General features: G+C 45.1%; 1 protein-coding gene across 1 annotated transcript in view; it reads right to left on the bottom strand.

The window, feature by feature from the left end:
• Positions 1 to 18868, bottom strand: part of GDPD4 (glycerophosphodiester phosphodiesterase domain containing 4) — a 39631-nt gene that overhangs the window by 9157 nt on the left and 11606 nt on the right. Inside the window, exons 2-8 of the mRNA XM_074860447.1 lie at positions 13928 to 14136; positions 13237 to 13340; positions 12080 to 12173; positions 6322 to 6381; positions 4628 to 4726; positions 1825 to 1918; positions 91 to 236 (exon numbers count right to left, since the gene is read on the bottom strand). Of these exons, the coding sequence (XP_074716548.1) occupies positions 91 to 236; positions 1825 to 1918; positions 4628 to 4726; positions 6322 to 6381; positions 12080 to 12173; positions 13237 to 13340; positions 13928 to 14110 (780 nt within the window). The 5' untranslated portion in view covers positions 14111 to 14136. The remainder of the gene's footprint in view (positions 1 to 90; positions 237 to 1824; positions 1919 to 4627; positions 4727 to 6321; positions 6382 to 12079; positions 12174 to 13236; positions 13341 to 13927; positions 14137 to 18868) is intronic.

The following is an 18868-nucleotide window of genomic DNA, read 5'->3' as shown; positions in this document are numbered from 1 at the left end:
TAGATCTCATGGGAAAATAACAGAAGACAATGATGAAGGCAGCAAGACACAGGATGAAGAAACCATGTAAAACAACTTCTTCAGACCTACCATTGGTGCTCCACGGTGTCCAATGAGGGCTGGCTTTGGTCCAAGTGTCCCCATCTCTCTGATGCAAGGAGAGTACATTCCCAGAGGTATCAAGAAAAGAAAGAGAAGGATAGCCAGGTATGGACCAACAATTATCACCTGAACAACTGAAAGAATTTGAAGGAGGAAGGCTAGAGTTAATCCATACAGTAATGTACAGGTTTGCCTTGCGGCTTGACTTTCAATACAGCCCTCCAGCTAAGTAGCTGTTGGGTTTTGTCCCATCCCTTTTTCCATCCCTCCTTCCCCTAATTTTCACTTTCTCTCCAAACAACACGACCCAGAAAAACAAAGTCAAAGCAAGGGCATGGGATGTCTAAGTCAGCACTGCAGCTTCTGTGCTTTAATTACATCTCACTATGCCTTACAGCAAGACATGGCCTTAATTTCTTTTTCTTTAGAGGTAGGCAATGAAATATCCCCCATCTGTAGAAAAACAATCCTCAGCAGAAGGATGCTAATTTTTTTCTTACTCAGATAACAAGCAACATTTTGAAGTTTCATTCACAGTGAAGTTTCATCCACAGAAGAGGAGGAACCTTTCTCCTTCAACTATGTTATGTCCCCTTAAGGTGAATACTTCCCTGGTTCATTCAGATTGCTGTCAGTGACCTTCTGAATGTGACCTACAGAATCCTACAGACTGACTGCATGGGTATTGACTCTCAGAAACTCTCCAACTCATTACCTACGGTCTTCTCTGGAGTCTGTTGACACATTGCCCAAGAGCCCCAGTGAGCCTTCACCTCAGGGAACAAAACAGTTCCTCTGAGAAATGAGTACCTATGCACCAACATCTCTTTCTTGAATGAGTACCACCACCCCTCTGCACGTTGTGACAGTGGCTCTGAAGGAACTTGGGCTTGCACCAAGCTGATGTATTGAGCTGAGATTCCATTAGGCATGGTGGACTGCAACATCTCGGGTCCCAGCATATTCCCCCTCCAACCTCCCCAGCTGTAGTTCAACAAGAAAAATCCTGAGCAGGAAAAAAAATGCTTTCACCAGCTCGTTCTGTCTGTGATTTTTATTACAAATCACCATCTGTAGATGGGTGTCATGTAGATAGTTTTGGCTATATGAAGAGACTAGGTCAGACAAAAGCAGCCAGTCCCAGAGCCAGGCTCTTCTGCAGTTGTTCCTGGCATCTGGCCTTGTCCTTACACTACTTGGTCACACTTCTCGGACGGGGACAGGCACTTCCCATGAGATAACACTAGGAACTGATCAAAAAGCTCTTTCCCCTGTCTCAGCTGTCTTCTCCTCAGATGCACTAGTCTGAAGTAGATTGACTAGACTGGAGATCCATTCTGGGACAGCAAACAATATAGCAAGCAAAGGTCAGCCAAGAGAGCTGCCACTGGCTGCTTTCTCCCTCAGAGGGCTGAACAAATCTCCATGCACGACTCAGAACACAGGCACTTCTGCTGATCTCCTCGGTCTCAAGGCAGGTCATTGCCTTGCTATAGGCCAAAACTGTGCAAGGGAACATGCAAACCAGCAATGCACCTGGACAGCCACAGGACAATGCACAGCCCAATCCCCAGCCCTGCTAATTTCCCTGGGATACACAGAATTTAAAAGTCTCCTCCAGCTGGAGTGCAGGTGTGGGAGGAAAGGGCTCCTGCACGCCTGTTTTCCCACACTCATATATGTCTTTTGTCATATAGGGAGCTGGAAGCAGAGCTACTGTACCTTTCTTATCTGCTCTGATGGTGTGAAGAGCCACGGGCCAGGACAGAAGGACCATGATGGTTATTGCCCCTATGTGGAGATAGGGAGCTGTGATCTGGCAAGGAGAGGAAAGGATTTTAGTCAAAGAATGAAGTGTGGAGGCAGATGGAAACAAACCCCAACACAGCTACAGCCTTCCACCTGGATGGGCTCCTGCTGCAGATACCAGCACTTCAACCTCTCTCCCACACCTGTGTTGGATCCATCAAACACCTTTGGAGTTGGAGGAGAGATATATGCCCCCAGCCAGGCCAGCTCCCCAGGCTGAGGAGTGCTCCCCACTGCACTACACAGCTCTCCTTTCTGCTAAGGCAGCTGAAGGGGACATCACAGAATCATCTAGGTTGGAAAGGACCTTGAAGATCATCTAGTCCAACTGACAGTTCCCAACTACACCATATCTCTAAGTGCTATGTCGACCCTACTCTTAAACCCCTCCAGGGATGGGGACTCCACCACCTCCCTGGGCAGTCCATTCCAACGCCTGACTACCCGTTCTGTAAAGAAATACTTCCTAATATCTAGTCTAAACCTTCCCTGGCGCAATTTGAGGCCATTACCTCTTGTCCTATAGCTCATTACTTGGTTAAAGAGGCTCATCCCCAGTTCTCTGCAACCTCCTTTCAGGGAGTTGTAGAGGGCGATGAGGTCTCCCCTCAGCCTCCTCTTCTCCAGACTAAACAACCCCAGTTCCCTCAGCCGCTCCTCGTCCATGGACACGTCGAGGACATGGCTGTCCTCGTCCACAAGGACACGATTGCCATCACTGCTATGCCATAATCTGTAATTATCTTCCAGGGAGCAGCCAGTTTAATCCAATCTAACCCAAGGCAATCCCACCCAGGTAATAGTCATCTCCATACCACACTGCAGCTAAATCATTAAACAGATGTCAACAAACCTGAGTGATAAAATGTGGTATTTACACCTGCATGGAACTAACTACTGTGGTATAAGAGAAGCAGTTAATCTAGTATATGCCTGATCACAGATTTTATTAGGCTCATATACACCCTGCAGTACCTAGTTTCACATATTATCAATATATGCCAGAAAAATAATTCATTTTCATTTATTACGAAGTATTTAATTCACTTGCATTAGGGCTCACTGCATTTTTTTCTCTTTTTTTTTTTTTTACTTGTAGTTCAATGTGTAGATATTTTTCTTGATTTACTAACACAAACCAATATATTCATTTAATGTTTATGATATATTAGATGATACCTATTACTGGACAGATATAATAAATGGACTTGATTTCTTCCGTCCTAAAGATTAAACAAGAAGATCAGAAGCTAAGAATCGCTTCTGTGCTCATCATGAATGCATGAGCAGAGCTGGAAACCAAGCAGAAATAGTTTGTCACTTGTACAGACACTGAATGGGGTGTTGGTATGACACACTTTTCATAAAACTAGGCAAATCTGTCAAAGAAACCAGTCCACCATTTTCTCATGCTTGTCAGAACCCCCTGATTTCTGTTCCAGCTAGAACTGAGAGTTATTAAGGTATGTGCTAGGAAAAATACTATCCAGATGAAAGCCTTTCCTATTGCTTAGCTCATGCCTGATTCTCTAAGATGGAAGGGTTGAAGGAAGCAGCAGTCATTGTATGTGATACTGTCTGCCCTGGACACTTGATACCAACATCTTTCTATCAGAAGCAGGATTCAGTTGCGTAAACAGAGGTGCCATTTGAGATGTCCAGGATATTTGAGATAGCTTTGAAGGGCTAATGGACATGACACAGGACCTACAAGAGATTTATGTCCTTTGGGAACAGCAGCAGGAGGCCATGTGAAGCATCTCAAAGGACACGAACACCCAAAATAAACAACACCAGTGGGGAACCCAAAGGCTCTTGTGTCTCCTTCTCCTCATCCACCTCCCCTGGAGTCTGTAAGAGGGAGAAGTTGATGGTTTCTCATTACCTTTGCCAGTGCATAGCCTAATGGATAACGAACTCTGTAGAGCAGGAATGTGCAATTAACCACACCCTACAAACACCACATCTGTGATTCCTCTTCCAGTCCACATGCACTGCTCTCCCAACATTCACAAGCAGTAAGCCACATGGAGAAGAGGTGATAGGCCCAAATAACACCTGCAAGGTAGCTGTGTAGTCAAAGGCTACATACTTCTTCCTCCACAATACATGTGGGGACCTGGATGCTCAAACACTAAACAGCACCAGGCAGCTCTTGTCTCCATCTTCAGATCTGGTGAGAGTTGAGGAGGCCAGTAGACCATGCACCCTGACCTCTTGCATGCAGCATGTTCTCCCACCTGACACCAGCATTCCCTACCTGCTCCCCAAAAATTCAGTGCGGTCCTGCCTCAGGAGATGAAGCTTTTGTGAGTCACAGAAGACTGAAATTGTTCTAATGCTAAAGCTGCTGAGCTGATTAGGGAGCAAGTTCTTGCTTCAGCAACCTACCAGCCAAAGGGATCTGATTTACCTGCCCTGGGCACATGCAAATTAATAGTACACCTACAACATTTTTGCCAAAAAAAAAAAAAAAATGTGCCTTCCCAAACTGAGACATGTTACATCAGATAGCTTGAAACTCAACCTTGGGTCTTGACTTCCTTTCTCCTAATAGGAAATGTTAAGTCATAATAAAAGTTTACCCCAAACTATATATCCTGCCAGGAAAACCCGTGCGAAAAACACCCACCATACAGAATATTTTCTACTAATTACCACAAAATACTTCTATAAACAAGTTGTTCTTTCAAACAGACCTCCCAGCCTCTCTTACCTGAAACGACAGGCGAACAGTTTTCCATTGGTCTCCCCAGAGTACCGATAATATGAAGAGGGCTGTGATAGAGAAGCCCAGGACAAGAAAAGTCCCAATCTGGGGAGACAAAGAAGACATAAATCAACTTCAGCTTTTCTGCACAGGGTGTGCCATCCATTTGACTCACAGGTTTATTAAAGCAGCTTGGACTTGATAAGTTTAGAATGCATGAGCTGGACTATACTAGTTCAGAGACAGAGAGATCCAATGAGACTAAAACCAGACCAACAGTGCTATCGACTGGCTCTTCTGTATGGCAAGACTGATCTTAGGAGTTGGGTACCCAACTAAGTCAGCCCTCAGGGCTCGCTCTATAATCATTGGAGAAAGAGGGGAATTTCCAGAGGTGATCCATTCCTGCTTGCTTTATGATGGAAGACGCCTCTTTCTCTCTCTTCTGATGTAGATGGAGACTAGATGATCAGTTTACATTAAATTCCTAACCTGCAGATGGCTAAATTCAGAAGCGGTGAATTCCACCCAGAAGAGACAGCAACACAGCTTCCTTGTGCTATGAGCTGCTTTGCAACAGCCTTCAGCAACAACACACACTCCCATAATTAAGAGATGAGACATCACTTTTTAACTAAAAATGTGAGGAGGTAGCTCAATCTATTCTTCAGCTTCTTGCTCAGTTTGGTACCAGCACAGATGTGTTGGCAGGCTCTTCTTGGTACATCATCTATCTGCTGAGAACTAAGTGCAAGTAGAAATTGGACCAAGGCTCTAACCATTCTTCAGGGGGATGCTACAGATCAACACCTTAATAATTCATCCTTAATCTCTTCCACCCAAGGATGCAGTCTCAACTTTTTTTACAAATTGTTCTACATCCTTCTGGTTCTTCTAGAAGCCAATTTTCAATAGTAACAATGACTCTGTTTCCATTACTTAAATGAAGAAACACAGGATCAAATAACTGCATGTTCAGCTAGACCCTTCCACTGCAAGATTTGCAATCACATTACAATCTCCCCTAAACTGCATGGCTAGAGGCTGATTTTTAAATGCCTCACGTAGCCTCAAGAATTCTTAAGAAAGGTGATTCTAATGCATCATTCTGCAGTGACAACTCTCTGAGGATTTGTTTCTGCACCTTCAAAACTCCAGGTGGCCTTTCCCAAGCCACCCAAAGACCAAAAGGCATAAGGCACTGGGATGCCTTGAAAAAGCCAGCTTTCTCTTCTGCAGAGACAGCAACCACTTTTTTCACTGCTGCTGGAGTCTGCTGCAGAACATTATGCTGTGCTTCTCATGAAGGCTTTGCTTTTGTCTTCATGTTAACACATGTAGACATGTCAAATATAGGCATCTTCACCTGAATGAGTCACTGCAGGCTCCTTCTAGAGTCAGTGGGGAAAAAAGGTACTTTAAGTGTGATTCATCTCATCTTAATTTAGATGTCTATGACCAGCTGGATGAATTGCATCCTCAGAGGATTCATTTCCCTCCACTGACTACAAAGGGAGTTCAGGTGATCCGTGAAAGTGGAGATACCATTCTTGTGGGTATCTAAAGTCTCCTAAGATTAACCTCTTCCCTCTCTTCCTTCTTTCCCGTAATAGAAGATGGTTTTCATGCAGAGAAACACCACAGACTCAGTTGATTTAAAGCATGGATTAAAGTTACCAGAAAGCCCTGTCTCTCCCCACCTTGTGACTCCAGTGTAGGTACAGCTGCTGACCTTCTGCAAGCAAACACATCGCTAGGACCTGGGAAATCAAGAAGAGATTGTTTGCGTCCTGGTAGAAGATGATGAAGTGTGTTCAGTGAGGTAGTTCTGGTATTATTTTTGCATTGGGAAGTCACTTTACAGTAGGTCTTCCTGCACAATATCAAGGCTGTTAGCAGAACAATTGTATGGAGAGAAGTGTTTATTGCTACAGTAAAAATACTTCTGAAATGGCCAAGCAGATATCAAGGCTGCCCTGCAGGATCAAAGCCCTTTCATAGGTAACAGAAAATTGGGCACTTTGGGGTACCACTTTCAATTACTTTTCTTTGTAAGTACAAACTCTGAAAGAGGAATGATGGCCAGGGTCAACCGCTATGGTATGAACAAATACAGCACTAACCTTGCCTATTTCCTGTGCATTGGTTGTGATTAGAGGCAAATCAACCATGGGAGAGAGGTCAGGGAATAAAAAATGCCTCCAAAGCACCACAAAAATACAGAGCAGACAGCAAAGGCGACAATGCTTCCACAGTAATTGCAGGAAACACAAGAGACAGGCACATCTCAGAACAGTGAAAACTGCCTTGGAGATTAAAAGACTCTAGGTTTTGATGACTGGCACATTTCTTCCCTCTGATGGCAAGTTGGAGCTCCTGGGGATGGCTCCTGTGAGGCATGGCACAAACCTCAGCCAGGGCAGGGGACAACCTAAGAAGCCCTGAACACCAGGAAGCAAAGGATGAGGAAAGCCAGTTCACGGCTCTGATGGAGAGTTTCTTCAAGTTGTCCCAGACCTAAGCAACCAATGAACCCGGTGATGAATTTCACCAAGAGAAGTACATTTCTGCCATGAAAATGCACAGGTCTGTGCTCAGGAATCTGAGTGCCTGGGGCAAGCTTCCTGACCACTGTAAGGGACAGTTTGGGGACCAGTATCACAAGATATCAGGATTTAGAGAAAAGTATCTATTAGTAGACATCAGTGCTCTGATGAGAAGGATCATTTATGATGCCAGCACCTCCAGACTGTAGCACAGTGGGATTGTATGAAAACAGGACATATAGATTTATGGGAAGAGGCTCTTCTATCCCAAAACACAACTACAAAAAATGTAAGCTGTTTCCCATCCAGCTACAAATACACTCTCTTTCCAGGATCATGCTGATTTGAAGCAAGATATAAGCACAGCAGAGAATACAGATCAACTTTCAAGTGCTTCTTGACATGTTAGCCTCCTTTAATCGAATCCTACACCCAGTACATGATGAGTAACCATGGGAGCAGTTCAGAGAGAATTGAATTACTGCTAAAGATCTTAAGCCAGCCCCATTTAAAAAGCTATTTCAGAAAAAAGAAAAAAAAAAAAGAAGACACTTTGCCTCTTTTCTGCAAGCAATGTTATACAAAGACCTAGTCCTTGCCTAAGGTACAGACATGTATTTATTTCACAGGTCATGCTCTCCCCTGCTACTCTAGTACAACTTTTGTATGAATGATGCATCACATCTGTGAATGTCATCGGTGGGTGAGCTCATTTTTATGGATGGAAACAATATCTCCTTATCAGCTTACAAGAAGAATAATCACCAGGTTTCATCCTTGGAGGGTGAAGAAGGAACTCTTGCAGTTGCACTTTTGGTCACTGTAGGAGAACACATCTTGCTGGACCAGTGAGCTGATGTCATGTGGACCCCTGAAGCTTAACATCTCCAGCCACAGTCACCTAGCTTCATCCTGCTCCTCAAAACCTGCCTCAGGACCCATCCAACAAGCTTTTCCACAGAGAGCAGCTGCCTTCAGCAATGTCCCACATGCTTCAACCTAGAACAGGACTTCCTCAGGCAAAGGGACAACCATCATCAGCAGGTCTGTCTCCTCCAAACTGCTTCCACACATATTCTGGGAATGTCTAATACAAGTACACAGATATGTGGGCTTAGGCGAGCAGTATGTTTCTGACTAGTACTGCTGAGGCTAAAGTCAAGGCCCCTCTTGCCAGTGCCATCATCTCTCTGAATCTTACAGCCTCCAACACTTGCATTCTTCTCTTCTTTAGTATGAGCTGTGGAAGAGTTTCCCCTCCACCATCTACCTGCAAAGTGGCAGTTAAGGGATGCTTCCCAGTGGCAAGAGAGATGGATTCACTGCAAGGAGGATTGCACCTCTGTCTCCCTCTTTCTGAGTAGATGCACTGACCACAAGATTATGCTGCAAAAGGATGAACAATAGATGCTTAACCCCACTCTACTTCACCATGGGAATGACTTTGTACTTATTTCAGTACTGCTGGTGAGGCTTAGGCAGGCTCTGAAACCTACCTCCACAAGGACGTGGAGGTAGGCACTTAGGCGCTCAGCTCACCTGAAACATCTGCTCACTCAGATGTTCACAAGAGCGGAATCCAGGTGCTTACATTCACTTTCTAGCAAAAGTGCAGCAACTCAGAACTTGTCTGGTACCCTAGACACTTATGGATGGAGGTTTGAGATCACTTTTTGAACTTCAGTGCCAATGTACTATTTTGAGTTTGCTCTTAGCTTACGAATTGAGAGGCCACAACACATATGAACCTCTTTGTACAGTCGTGAGTCACCTCCCCAAAACCCTTAGAACAAACATGGTTGAACTGCAGAGAGAAAAATACTATGTTTGAAACACTGAACAAGAAAAGTTTTTTCTTCTCCACTGAGCATAAACGGTCCTGCAATTAGACCCCTCAGCTTAACCTTTTAGCTCTAATGGGGATGAGAAAATTGTCTTGGGGAGTGATAACAATTGAATTAATTGAAACTGATTGTCTGAAAAAATTACAATGATGCATGTGGACAGAGAGCGTCTTTGTACAGACAGCAAGTGCTTTTTTTGTGCAGCATTTGGTCAGCTGCTGGTGGCTGGTGGGCAGGAGAGTGTTTGCTTCAATGGTTCACAATAAGGTCATGGAAGTAGGCTTGCAGGCTCCAGTTGGGTGCCATCATTAAGGAAGAGGGCATGGTGCTCACAAACAAAACCAGACCAGACGCTGGTTGCTATAAAATCTTTCTTCTCTAACAAAGGCATCAGGGTGCTCAGTTTTCTGATGTGATGGGCTGCTGATGCAAAACATCACAAGGAAACATTGCCTGGGTGAAGGTCTCCAGTCCTTCCTGCAACACGTGTGGGGATAGTCCCCATCCAACACTGTTCAACCAGAACATAGGATGTAATTCATTGTGGGGGCAATCCATATGGCCATCAGTTATCTGAAATGTGTTAGAGCAATCCAGCTATCGTATGGTACCATATTGATAGATTTATTTAGATGTGGAAGGGCTGAGTTGCACTTCTTAGCCTGTGAGGCTCCCAGTGTTTTGCTGGGTGGTTCATTAAAGGCTACAGTGAAGGGCCAGATGCTGTGACAGGGAAGGTCTGCAAACAGCGATGGAGGGGCAATTCCTGGTAGAGTCCTTCTCTGAAAGGAGCCCTGCTGGGATGAGTATTGCCAAGCCACAGTTGTCGTCACAAGACCCTGCATGCAGGCATGTGACCATCATGTGACTCCACATGTTTTGAGATAGTGGGAGCATGAATGGTGGTGGTGATTACTTTTCTCACTCCCCTTTCCTTCCAAACGTAATCCTATTTAGGTAACAGCTCTGGTGGCGTGGGGCCTCATGCCTCCCAACACCCACTGCTCAACATAGATGCATGCAGCAATCTTTCCAAACGAGACACGATGACGTGGTGATGCAACCAAAGAGGGCAAGTGCCCTTAGAAATACCCAACAGCTTTGGGTGGGTCAGTTAACAGTTTCATGAAAGCAAGGAGCAAATGCAGGAGCTGTCACTAGAGCAGAGGAACCTCTGAAGTGTTTCTCTTGTAGGACTTGTCTGATAGCATCAGACTACTTGTATTCTTTCAGGTTTATCTCTGGTCACCCTCCTGAGGAAGGCAAATGTTGTTAGCCTCATTAGACAGAACTGAGCTGCTGAGAGGAGGAGGATGTGTCTACACAATGAAGAGTGGGGCCAAGGCTGAACTGAACCATGTAGGACACCAATTTCACCTCACATTTTCCATCTTCCTATCAGGCTTTACTATACCTATCCACCTGCCCCAATAGCTTGCAGTCATCACATTCATGCTGCCAAAGACATGAAACTCCTCTAAGAAAGTCCACTGCTAGGACATTGGCTGATATTTGGATCCAGACAGAGCATGACCAAGCTGATGCATCAAGCCCCAGGAGTCTTCAGGATCCTCAAGCCCAGGAAAACCTGTAAAGCATGTTTCTAGCGTGTGCTATGATGTGTTAGTCTGATCTTGAGGTTGTCTCCAGATCCACAGCCTGCTGAGGTATGATCTCAGAGGTATCCATGTCACATGGACATCTCTGGCAAAGCTCTGAGTTGCCCAAGGTAGCATTGTAACCACCAAACCACTCACACTACTCCATGGCCACTGGGAAAGTCAGGTAGGCTTTGCTGAATAATAGACATTGAGCCCTAGAGCCACCAGGATGTCACAAAATCCTTGTAATTAAATATCATTATTTATTCTACTCAGAGCTCAGTTAGCCCACAGCTTTTACAATGCTATTGATCACTGTGGGCACGGCCAAGCAGCCAACCTATTTATCACTTTGGGTTTTTATCACTAGCACTAGAATAAAATCACTATTTCTTTGTACTTCAGTGATGAAAAAGGACCCCAGAAACCTATTGTGTTAGGCACTGCATGAACAAAGCAAAAAGAGATTCCCTGCCATGAGCAATTTACAGACTGACTATATGATGACATATCATGGAATGGGTAAGAACAGCAGGAATTGATGATAAAAGCTGGTTGTCTTGGTCACAAAGGTGAGTCAAACCCATAAGCTCACCATTAGCACCTGGCATTTCAAAATGAAAGTTGGAGCAGACAGGAGGCTGAACATGGACTCCAGTCCTTGGAGTTAAAGTGATTTCTTAGCCTATAGCTCTGGATGAAGAAGGTGGAAACACCGATACAGATCTGTCTTTATTTGGGGGGTTCCCTATGAGGGAAAGGACAGAGAAAAAGGATGAATAGGTAGAAATTTTAGGAAACACTTGCTTTTGATATGGTTCCAGTAACCAAAGCAGACAGCAGATCAGAATTCTAGAGAAAATTTCACAGAATTTGGAAAAGTGAAGATTTCAGGAACGTTGCCTCTTTGTGGGTAAAGTTCAGTAGCATTTTCTGGCCATGTCTGTAGTCTCTACCTGGAGACGAACCCTCCAGCAAAGAAGAGTGAGTCAAGGCAACTTCAGTGATAATGTTGCCCTTTTTCTAATGAGTCTTTTTATTCAGGATTAGAGGAATAACTCAGCTTTGTTGACATATCACCACCACTATGTGCCTCAGAGCCCCAAACTTCCCTGCTGTCAGAGCAACAATCTTTAGCTTCCCCTAAATCTAAATCCAGCCACTCTGGCTCGGCTTTCCTTGGGTTCAAGGAGAGACTGGACACATTCATGGAAGGGAAATCATCGAGAGAAATCACAGAAACTACATCTGGCTCAGAGTCCCCCAAGCTGTAATTGGTCATCCACAGTTGGATATGGGGAGAAAGTACCATAAACACTCGTCATGTTTCCAATATTTCCAAGGTATCCACTGTCTAAGGATCATATGTGGGGCTAGGCTGAGCTTTGGTCTGACACATTAAAGCCATCCCTATGTTTACTTTTTACAGCTATAAATCATGGTCAGCCTACAAGGAACATTACTTACCAATAACAGCGTGATGTACATAAACAAGATTGCAGCTACAATAAGGAGAACGAGAGACCAGAGAAACCAGAAGCCCAGGTTCCCATAGTTATACCTAAAATGCAATAAAATATTATAATAGTGTTTGTGTCTACCACATGGACTGGAGGGGAACAACAGCCCTGTTCTTTCAAATTTTGAAATTTTCAAAGCAGTAAAACAAAGAGGGAAGGAGGAATAACATAGTCTGTAACATGCAAAAGTGGTTAAGAGCCTCCTTCCCCAAATCCATGATTGCATTAACCACCAGACTAACACCCCAATGTGCTGGGGGGGTAAAATACAGGACCAAATCGATGGCCTTGCTCCAGAGAACTCCCAGTCTGACTGTAAGACACAGCACCTTGCTGCAGACAAGGCAGCCTGGGGAAACAGTAAGATGACATAACTCAGGCCAACAGCCCACCTTGTCTGCCTGTGGTTGTGTAGGGCACTGCAGAGAAAAGGAGATTTGAGTCAGGTTTTAAAGCAGAAAATACCAGAAAGCTGGAGGAGCTGCAGAGGGATTGCCCAAGGAGAGAGAGGGGGAAGCTTTACCTTTTACCCATAGGCCTAATAAGGATGAATAAAATTAGTACACCTTTCCTCCCCATAATAGTTGAGATGTTTAAATTTAATTTTAGGGGCCAGATTTGCATAACTGTTATCCACATACTGCAGAAGGAAAGAATTTGCATAAATCCCTGACGGTTATTTCTTACTTTGGAGCCTGGGAACATGCAATTCTCTTTGCAGTGAGATAGCTGGTGCAATGCCTCTGATGCCAGTCACTATATTTCTTTAGAGGGAACAGGGTGGGAAAAAAAACTCAGAGAAGGAAAGGAAAGAACTATTTAGTCCCCTTCGCTCACAACTTCTGTGATAATGATTCTCCCCTTTCTCCCAAATTTGCACTTACACCTAAAAACTGTAGCCAAGAAAAGGGCAGAGCCTCAGCACCTCTGAAGTCACTGGACATTCAATTTGGATGCTGTAACCAAGAGTTTAAGGAGTCAAATCTTTGGCTCATGGCTAAAGTGTCCTGCTGCAGGACAGCTGCTAGGGATGGTGCTCAGCTCTTCCCAGCCACCCTGGGGACCTGCCCGAGAAGCAGGAAAGGAGGAAAAAATGGTACTTACCAGTCAAAGTTATTGTAGTCATTTTTAGCTTCCCCCCACATGTACAGAAAGACCAGAGAAAAGCAGAAAGCTCCAACAAGCAGTGGGAAAAACACGCATTCCCGCTGGAGAGGGAGAGGAAGGACAAGTGGTCAGAGCCTCGTCTACCCCAAAGCAGTCAGAGCAAATGACAGATACTTTCAGGATGTCCCTAAAGCACGCAGCTTGGCGTTGGACCTCCTGAAGTAAATATGGAGAGGACTTCCCTCCCTGTCCCTGTGACCAGGGGAATGTCCTCAAAAGCATACTCTGCAGTATTTATTTTCAGGGAAAACAGATCTCATGACTTCACAAATGAACAGGATTTTAACCTCTTCACATGAGAGGGAATTGCACTATGCAGCAGCCCTCTTTGTGATTCTTACTGCACAGCCATCTCAAATTTTACTTTAATTTGATCCTATGGCTTTGAAATGTTTCACTGGCTGGGAGGGTTTGGTGCAAGGTCCTTTTCTACCCCCACACATTTGTTACCTGCGTGATGGCACAGACAAACTGAGCTCGCCACAGAAACACAGCACTACATCAAGCACTTAGAGCAAAATCTAACAACCCAACAGATCTTGGGTTCAAGACCTCAACCACTTGCCAGCTTGGACTGACCTGTCCCTACACAGAAATCAATGTTTGTGCTGATTTTGAGCTAATTTACCGTCTTGCAGCAGCATTTCCCAGGCTCGGTCCTTCTGCGCTGGTACCGCTTCCACCGGCAGCTGTAGAAACCAGCCAGGCAGGAGATGAAGGGCTGATGCTCATACCTCTGTAGCAAGCGCCGACGTACCACCTTCAGCTTCCCAAATTTGAGCCTCTTGAGGCTGGTGGAACTGGCCTCCATCTGAGTGGCTTTATCTCATCCTCCTCCTGAAACAAGACCACAAGTTTTATGGGAAGACTGTAACCCTCCTTTCCTTTTGGGTAAGCTTTTCATATCAGAAAGAAAAGATGAAGTTTTCTCAAGAGGATGCTGAGACCAGCAGGAAAGGGTGCTGAGGACACCCCATCTAATTTTATATACCTAAGTGAGATGTCTAACAGAAAAGCATGGTCATTGTAAGCCCTGTCAGCAGTCAGTGGTACTCCTGGTTGTAACTTAGGTGTTCTGAATCATCTCTGAGGAAACCTCCACCTCCTTTTGACTATACAGGGAGCTTTGGAAAATGAAATCACCAACTTAAGCACTCCATGCAGATTCGCAGATCATGTCAGATGAAGTTGAGCCTAGGCTTAGCCATGGGAATTAATTCAACTTCACTGTGACCTGTCCACAACCTGGTACCAGTTTAACTAGTTCATGTAGGGAAGAGACTAACACTCTCCAGGTAAACATCTCTCTTATCCTGGCAACATCTCTACAGCACTGCAGAGACTGATCCCTTAGGAAAAAGTTATTTCCTGACTTAAAGACCTTTGTTTGGCACAGTTTTTCAAGGGTGGAAAGAGTAGTTGTAAAGATGCACACATGGGAGATCTCTTCATAATCAAGATTTTAAACAAAGAACTTGGTGGTAAATTACAATCAATGTAGTAAAGAGCAAAGTAAATAGCACAGGAGTTTGTGCCAGCAAAGAGCAGCTCACCCAGCAGGACACTATCAAGACTGCAAGGAAAGTTTTAGAAAAAAAAGTCTTGTGTGGGCATACAAAGAAGCACCATTATCCAGCACTTCTTTAGAGTAGAGATAGCCAGAGATGTTTTTCTGTTGCATTAAAAAGTGTCATCGTATCCTTGAGTCCATATCAACCATGTTCAAATCCAGGCATGTCTGCTCCAAAGTCCCAGTTTAGGACTCCAATTTCCCTGATTTATCTGATGTAATAACAGTCATTTAAGAACAAGAATGAACAACTTGCTGCACTATAGACATGGATGAAATGCACTCAAAAATTGTTTGCAAATAACCCAGAGACCAGTGTGTCTTTACAGAAATCAGTGGATAAATCCTTGCAAATTGACACTCCCCAAAAACTGATCAGTTTGCAGAAAGCACAAATAAAACAGAGACATGAGACGCAAGTTAAAACTGAAATGACGCATCCCTGGTACCTTTTCCAAATATCCCAGCCTATTGGCAGCAAGGAGAGAGGATGGAAATGAAACAAAAGTGGTTTCTTTTTGGATCACTACTAATTGAGCAGTGCCCAAGCGTGCTGTGCCCTGAATGCCTTCCTGAGACAGACGTGTCTGCCCATCCAGGACAGTCACAGGGAAACACACGCTTTTGGATATGGTGGGGTTAAGCCATCCCTAGAAGCTCAGCAGTATCAGATCTGGGCACCAGGAGGTCACCCCATAGTAAAAAATTGATGCCAATCTCATGTGGCAAGATGGTGATCCTGCTCTTGAATTACTCAGAGCACAGACGGAGGTGCGGATGTTATGCCACCGGCGAGTGGTGCAGATGACAGCTGATCCTGCTGTCTTCATCAGTCATCCTCAAGTAAACCTGGCATAAACCCAGCAATTACCAAGTTACCCCAGCCATGTTTTTTAATATATTTGAACCTTCAGAGCTCTTACCAGAAGGATGTCACAGGGGGTTGCAGCATTTGTTACCTTCTAGGAGGATCCCTAAACCATGAGTTCCCCTATCACTGGACCATGGCACCTGTTCCTGCCCAGTCCTTCTCCTTTGGCAATAGGAGTTCAGGACACTGGACCAAAATCATTGGTTTTGCTGGCAGAGGGCCATGAGGTTTGTTACTCACATTCCTGGTGTGGGCACGAGGCTCACACATCAATATTTACCTATGAACACATAAGATTTGACAGGAAAACAGAGATAACAGAGATCTCGAAACACTGTTCGCTCCATCTGGCTGGTTACAACAGCATGTCGGGTGTCAAATCTAAGGGTTAGTCTTCCACCCTCATAAAAATTGTCTGTGATGGAGATCCCACCAGCTCCCAAAGACAGACTAATTCAGTCCAAACTGACTTTAACATTAAAAGTTTTTTCCCAATGTCTAGTCTCCTGTGGTACAGTTTAAGCCCACTACTTCGTGCCCTGTTCACGGTGGATATAAAGAACAGCTTAAGCTTTTCCTCTGTTACATATTTCACAGCCATTTGGATGTCTTCACCTAAGCCCTCTCTAGACTGAACAACCCCAGGTTTTCTAGTCTTTCCTTGTAGTTCATGTTTTCTCCCCCTCAGGACATCTTTGTATGGTGTCCCCAGCCACCTGCTATTTGGGATTTTCCTTGCATTTCCCATGTTTTTTGACACATGGTAGCCATAACAGGACATGGTGAACAACCCACAGCCCCTCCAGAGCAGACCTGTTCACCCATAGCACAGGCTACTCGACACTTACAATATCCAGTTTCTCTCATGTATCAAACACAACCTTGGCCTTGGTCATCTGAATGCTTAAATAATTCACACTGGACTCACCCCCAGTGGCAAGGGAAAGGTGTTTTCAGCTTTATGCACCAGAGCACTTAAGAACATCTCTATAATTAAGAATTTAATGAACCTTAGTCTTCCTATGCAAGTCATCTCTTCAGACCCAGGGGTTGTTGGGGAAAGGCGCATTCAATGCAGGGGAGGGTGGGGAGGGAAGAAGAGAGGAACACAGCCTCCTTTCCACAACTACCTCCACCAACCCTTGGCCTTCTCAGAAACATCAGGCTGGCCAAAGATGAGCAAAACCCTTTGTTACGGATGCTCTCAACATAAAAAATTAATTATTAACACAGTTCACTAGCTCTCCATAAATTACAGGTTCAAATGTCTGTGAGAGGAGAACAGAACAACTTTTTAGGGTTTAACGGCAACCCAAAACGCTGAACAAAGCCCCACTCCCTAGGGTTTAACGGCAACCCAAAACGCTTTATCACTCACCTGACAAGTGAGGGCTCTCAACCTCGAGGACCTGCTCAGGGCAGCGTCCCGACCCAAGGCACCTCGAGGAGTTTCCTTGGGCAGCGTCCTGACCCAGGGGGAGAGTCCTCGACCGCAGCTGCTGCTCCAGGGGACGAGCTCCAAATGGCTCCCCCAGGGGACTCCATTTACACCCAGGCTGAATCTGACCTGTAGTCAATAGTGGCTCCCATTGGCCAAAGGCCCCAACTACGGCGAGGCCCTGAGATCAAAGGCAGCCAGGAGCTGCTGCACTTCAGCAGCCAAGAAGCTCTGCTTTCACTGGGTGGATGCACCTGCCACAAGCCCTCCTCTGCTTGAAAGAGAAATGGCTATGCAAAAAAGACCTTGCAGTCATCTGGCAGGCCCATCTAGAAGTACAACCAGAGACCAACAGAGGCTAGAGACCAGGGAAGCCAATAAACCCATTGTACCACATCTACTGGGATTACCAAGATCTCATCCAAAGCAGAAACCACACTGCCAAGCCTCAGATCATGACTTCACCCAAGGCTTCTCCTGCTCCCTCTGGGCATACAGGACTCATGTAGCAAATGGGAGTCTTTGAGCCACTCTGCCCCACAGCTGTAGGGTCTCTGCTGAGGAATGAAGCACAAGACATGCTTGAGGCACTAGACAAAAGGCAATACTTGTGTGTAGATGCAAAGGGAAGAGTTGACAGGAATCAGGAAGACCAGGGACAGCTCAAAAAATATTTGGGCTACTTCACCCTGAAGGCAGTGACTCCTAAGAAGAGCTCATCTCCCTCTGCAGCTCTGCAAGATGCAAGTGTCTGCGATGCATTTACACTGTGCTGTTGCTGGTATCAGCAAACACTCCGTGGTGACTCCAGGAGAAGTCCAGGAGAAACGCCTCTTAGCAGTGACAAGTCCCGTGTGAGGATGAGGAAGACAAAGACAAACACAAGGGCAGTCAGAAAGGTCCTTCTCAGCTCAACATGCACTCAGATCTCCAGGCACTCCTTTCTTCTCTTTGTCTCTCTTTCCACACAGGCATCACTCCTTCCCTTTTACCTCCACATCTCCTCCCAGGTTCCTGCCCTCAGGTGCACCTCCATGTGCTCAGGTAAGTGTGTTCAATTTAATGCAAGCTCCCTCCTTACACCTCAGCCACCCTTCAGGTTCTCCATGACCCTCCAGCTCATGGTTTCATCCTTGCTAACAAATTACCAGCCTGCTTTCCAGCTGCGACATGGCATTCAGAAGCCAAAACAACATCTCTCCCAAGGTCTGGCTGAATCTGCAATGCCTCAGACTGCATCAAATATTTCAACATTTGAATTCACAAGCATCTGATCCTAACAAAGATAATATCCCCGCATCTGGACCCAGCCAAAACCTAAGGGGCAAACAACACCACAACATATGGTAGAAGCAGAAGCCAAAGGACAGGAGGTCTGTGTTAGGATTTGGAACAGTTCAGTCATTGCCAGGACGTAGCAAGAGGCCTTACAGTGCTTGTATTTAGATTTGAAGCACAGCACTCCTAAAATTTAGATGTCGCCTGCAATCCCTGCCCGTCTCCACCAGGCAAAGGTAAATGGATAGAGGAGGGAAACAGCAAACTTAAATCCATTCACTGGGAAAGCCATAGGAGCAAAGAGCAAGCAGGAAAACATGCATCAATAGGAGAGCAAAGTTTAGGACTCCTTAGCAAGTGAGCCATGAAAGCAGTAACATATGTTTTTCAGCTCCATAAACCCAAGAGACCT

The sequence above is a fragment of the Strix uralensis genome, chromosome 2 (assembly GCF_047716275.1).
Source record: "Strix uralensis isolate ZFMK-TIS-50842 chromosome 2, bStrUra1, whole genome shotgun sequence".
Lineage (NCBI taxonomy): Eukaryota > Metazoa > Chordata > Aves > Strigiformes > Strigidae > Strix > Strix uralensis.
The sequence above is the reverse complement of the archived record's forward strand: the minus strand, read 5'-3'. Positions and strand labels throughout refer to the sequence as shown.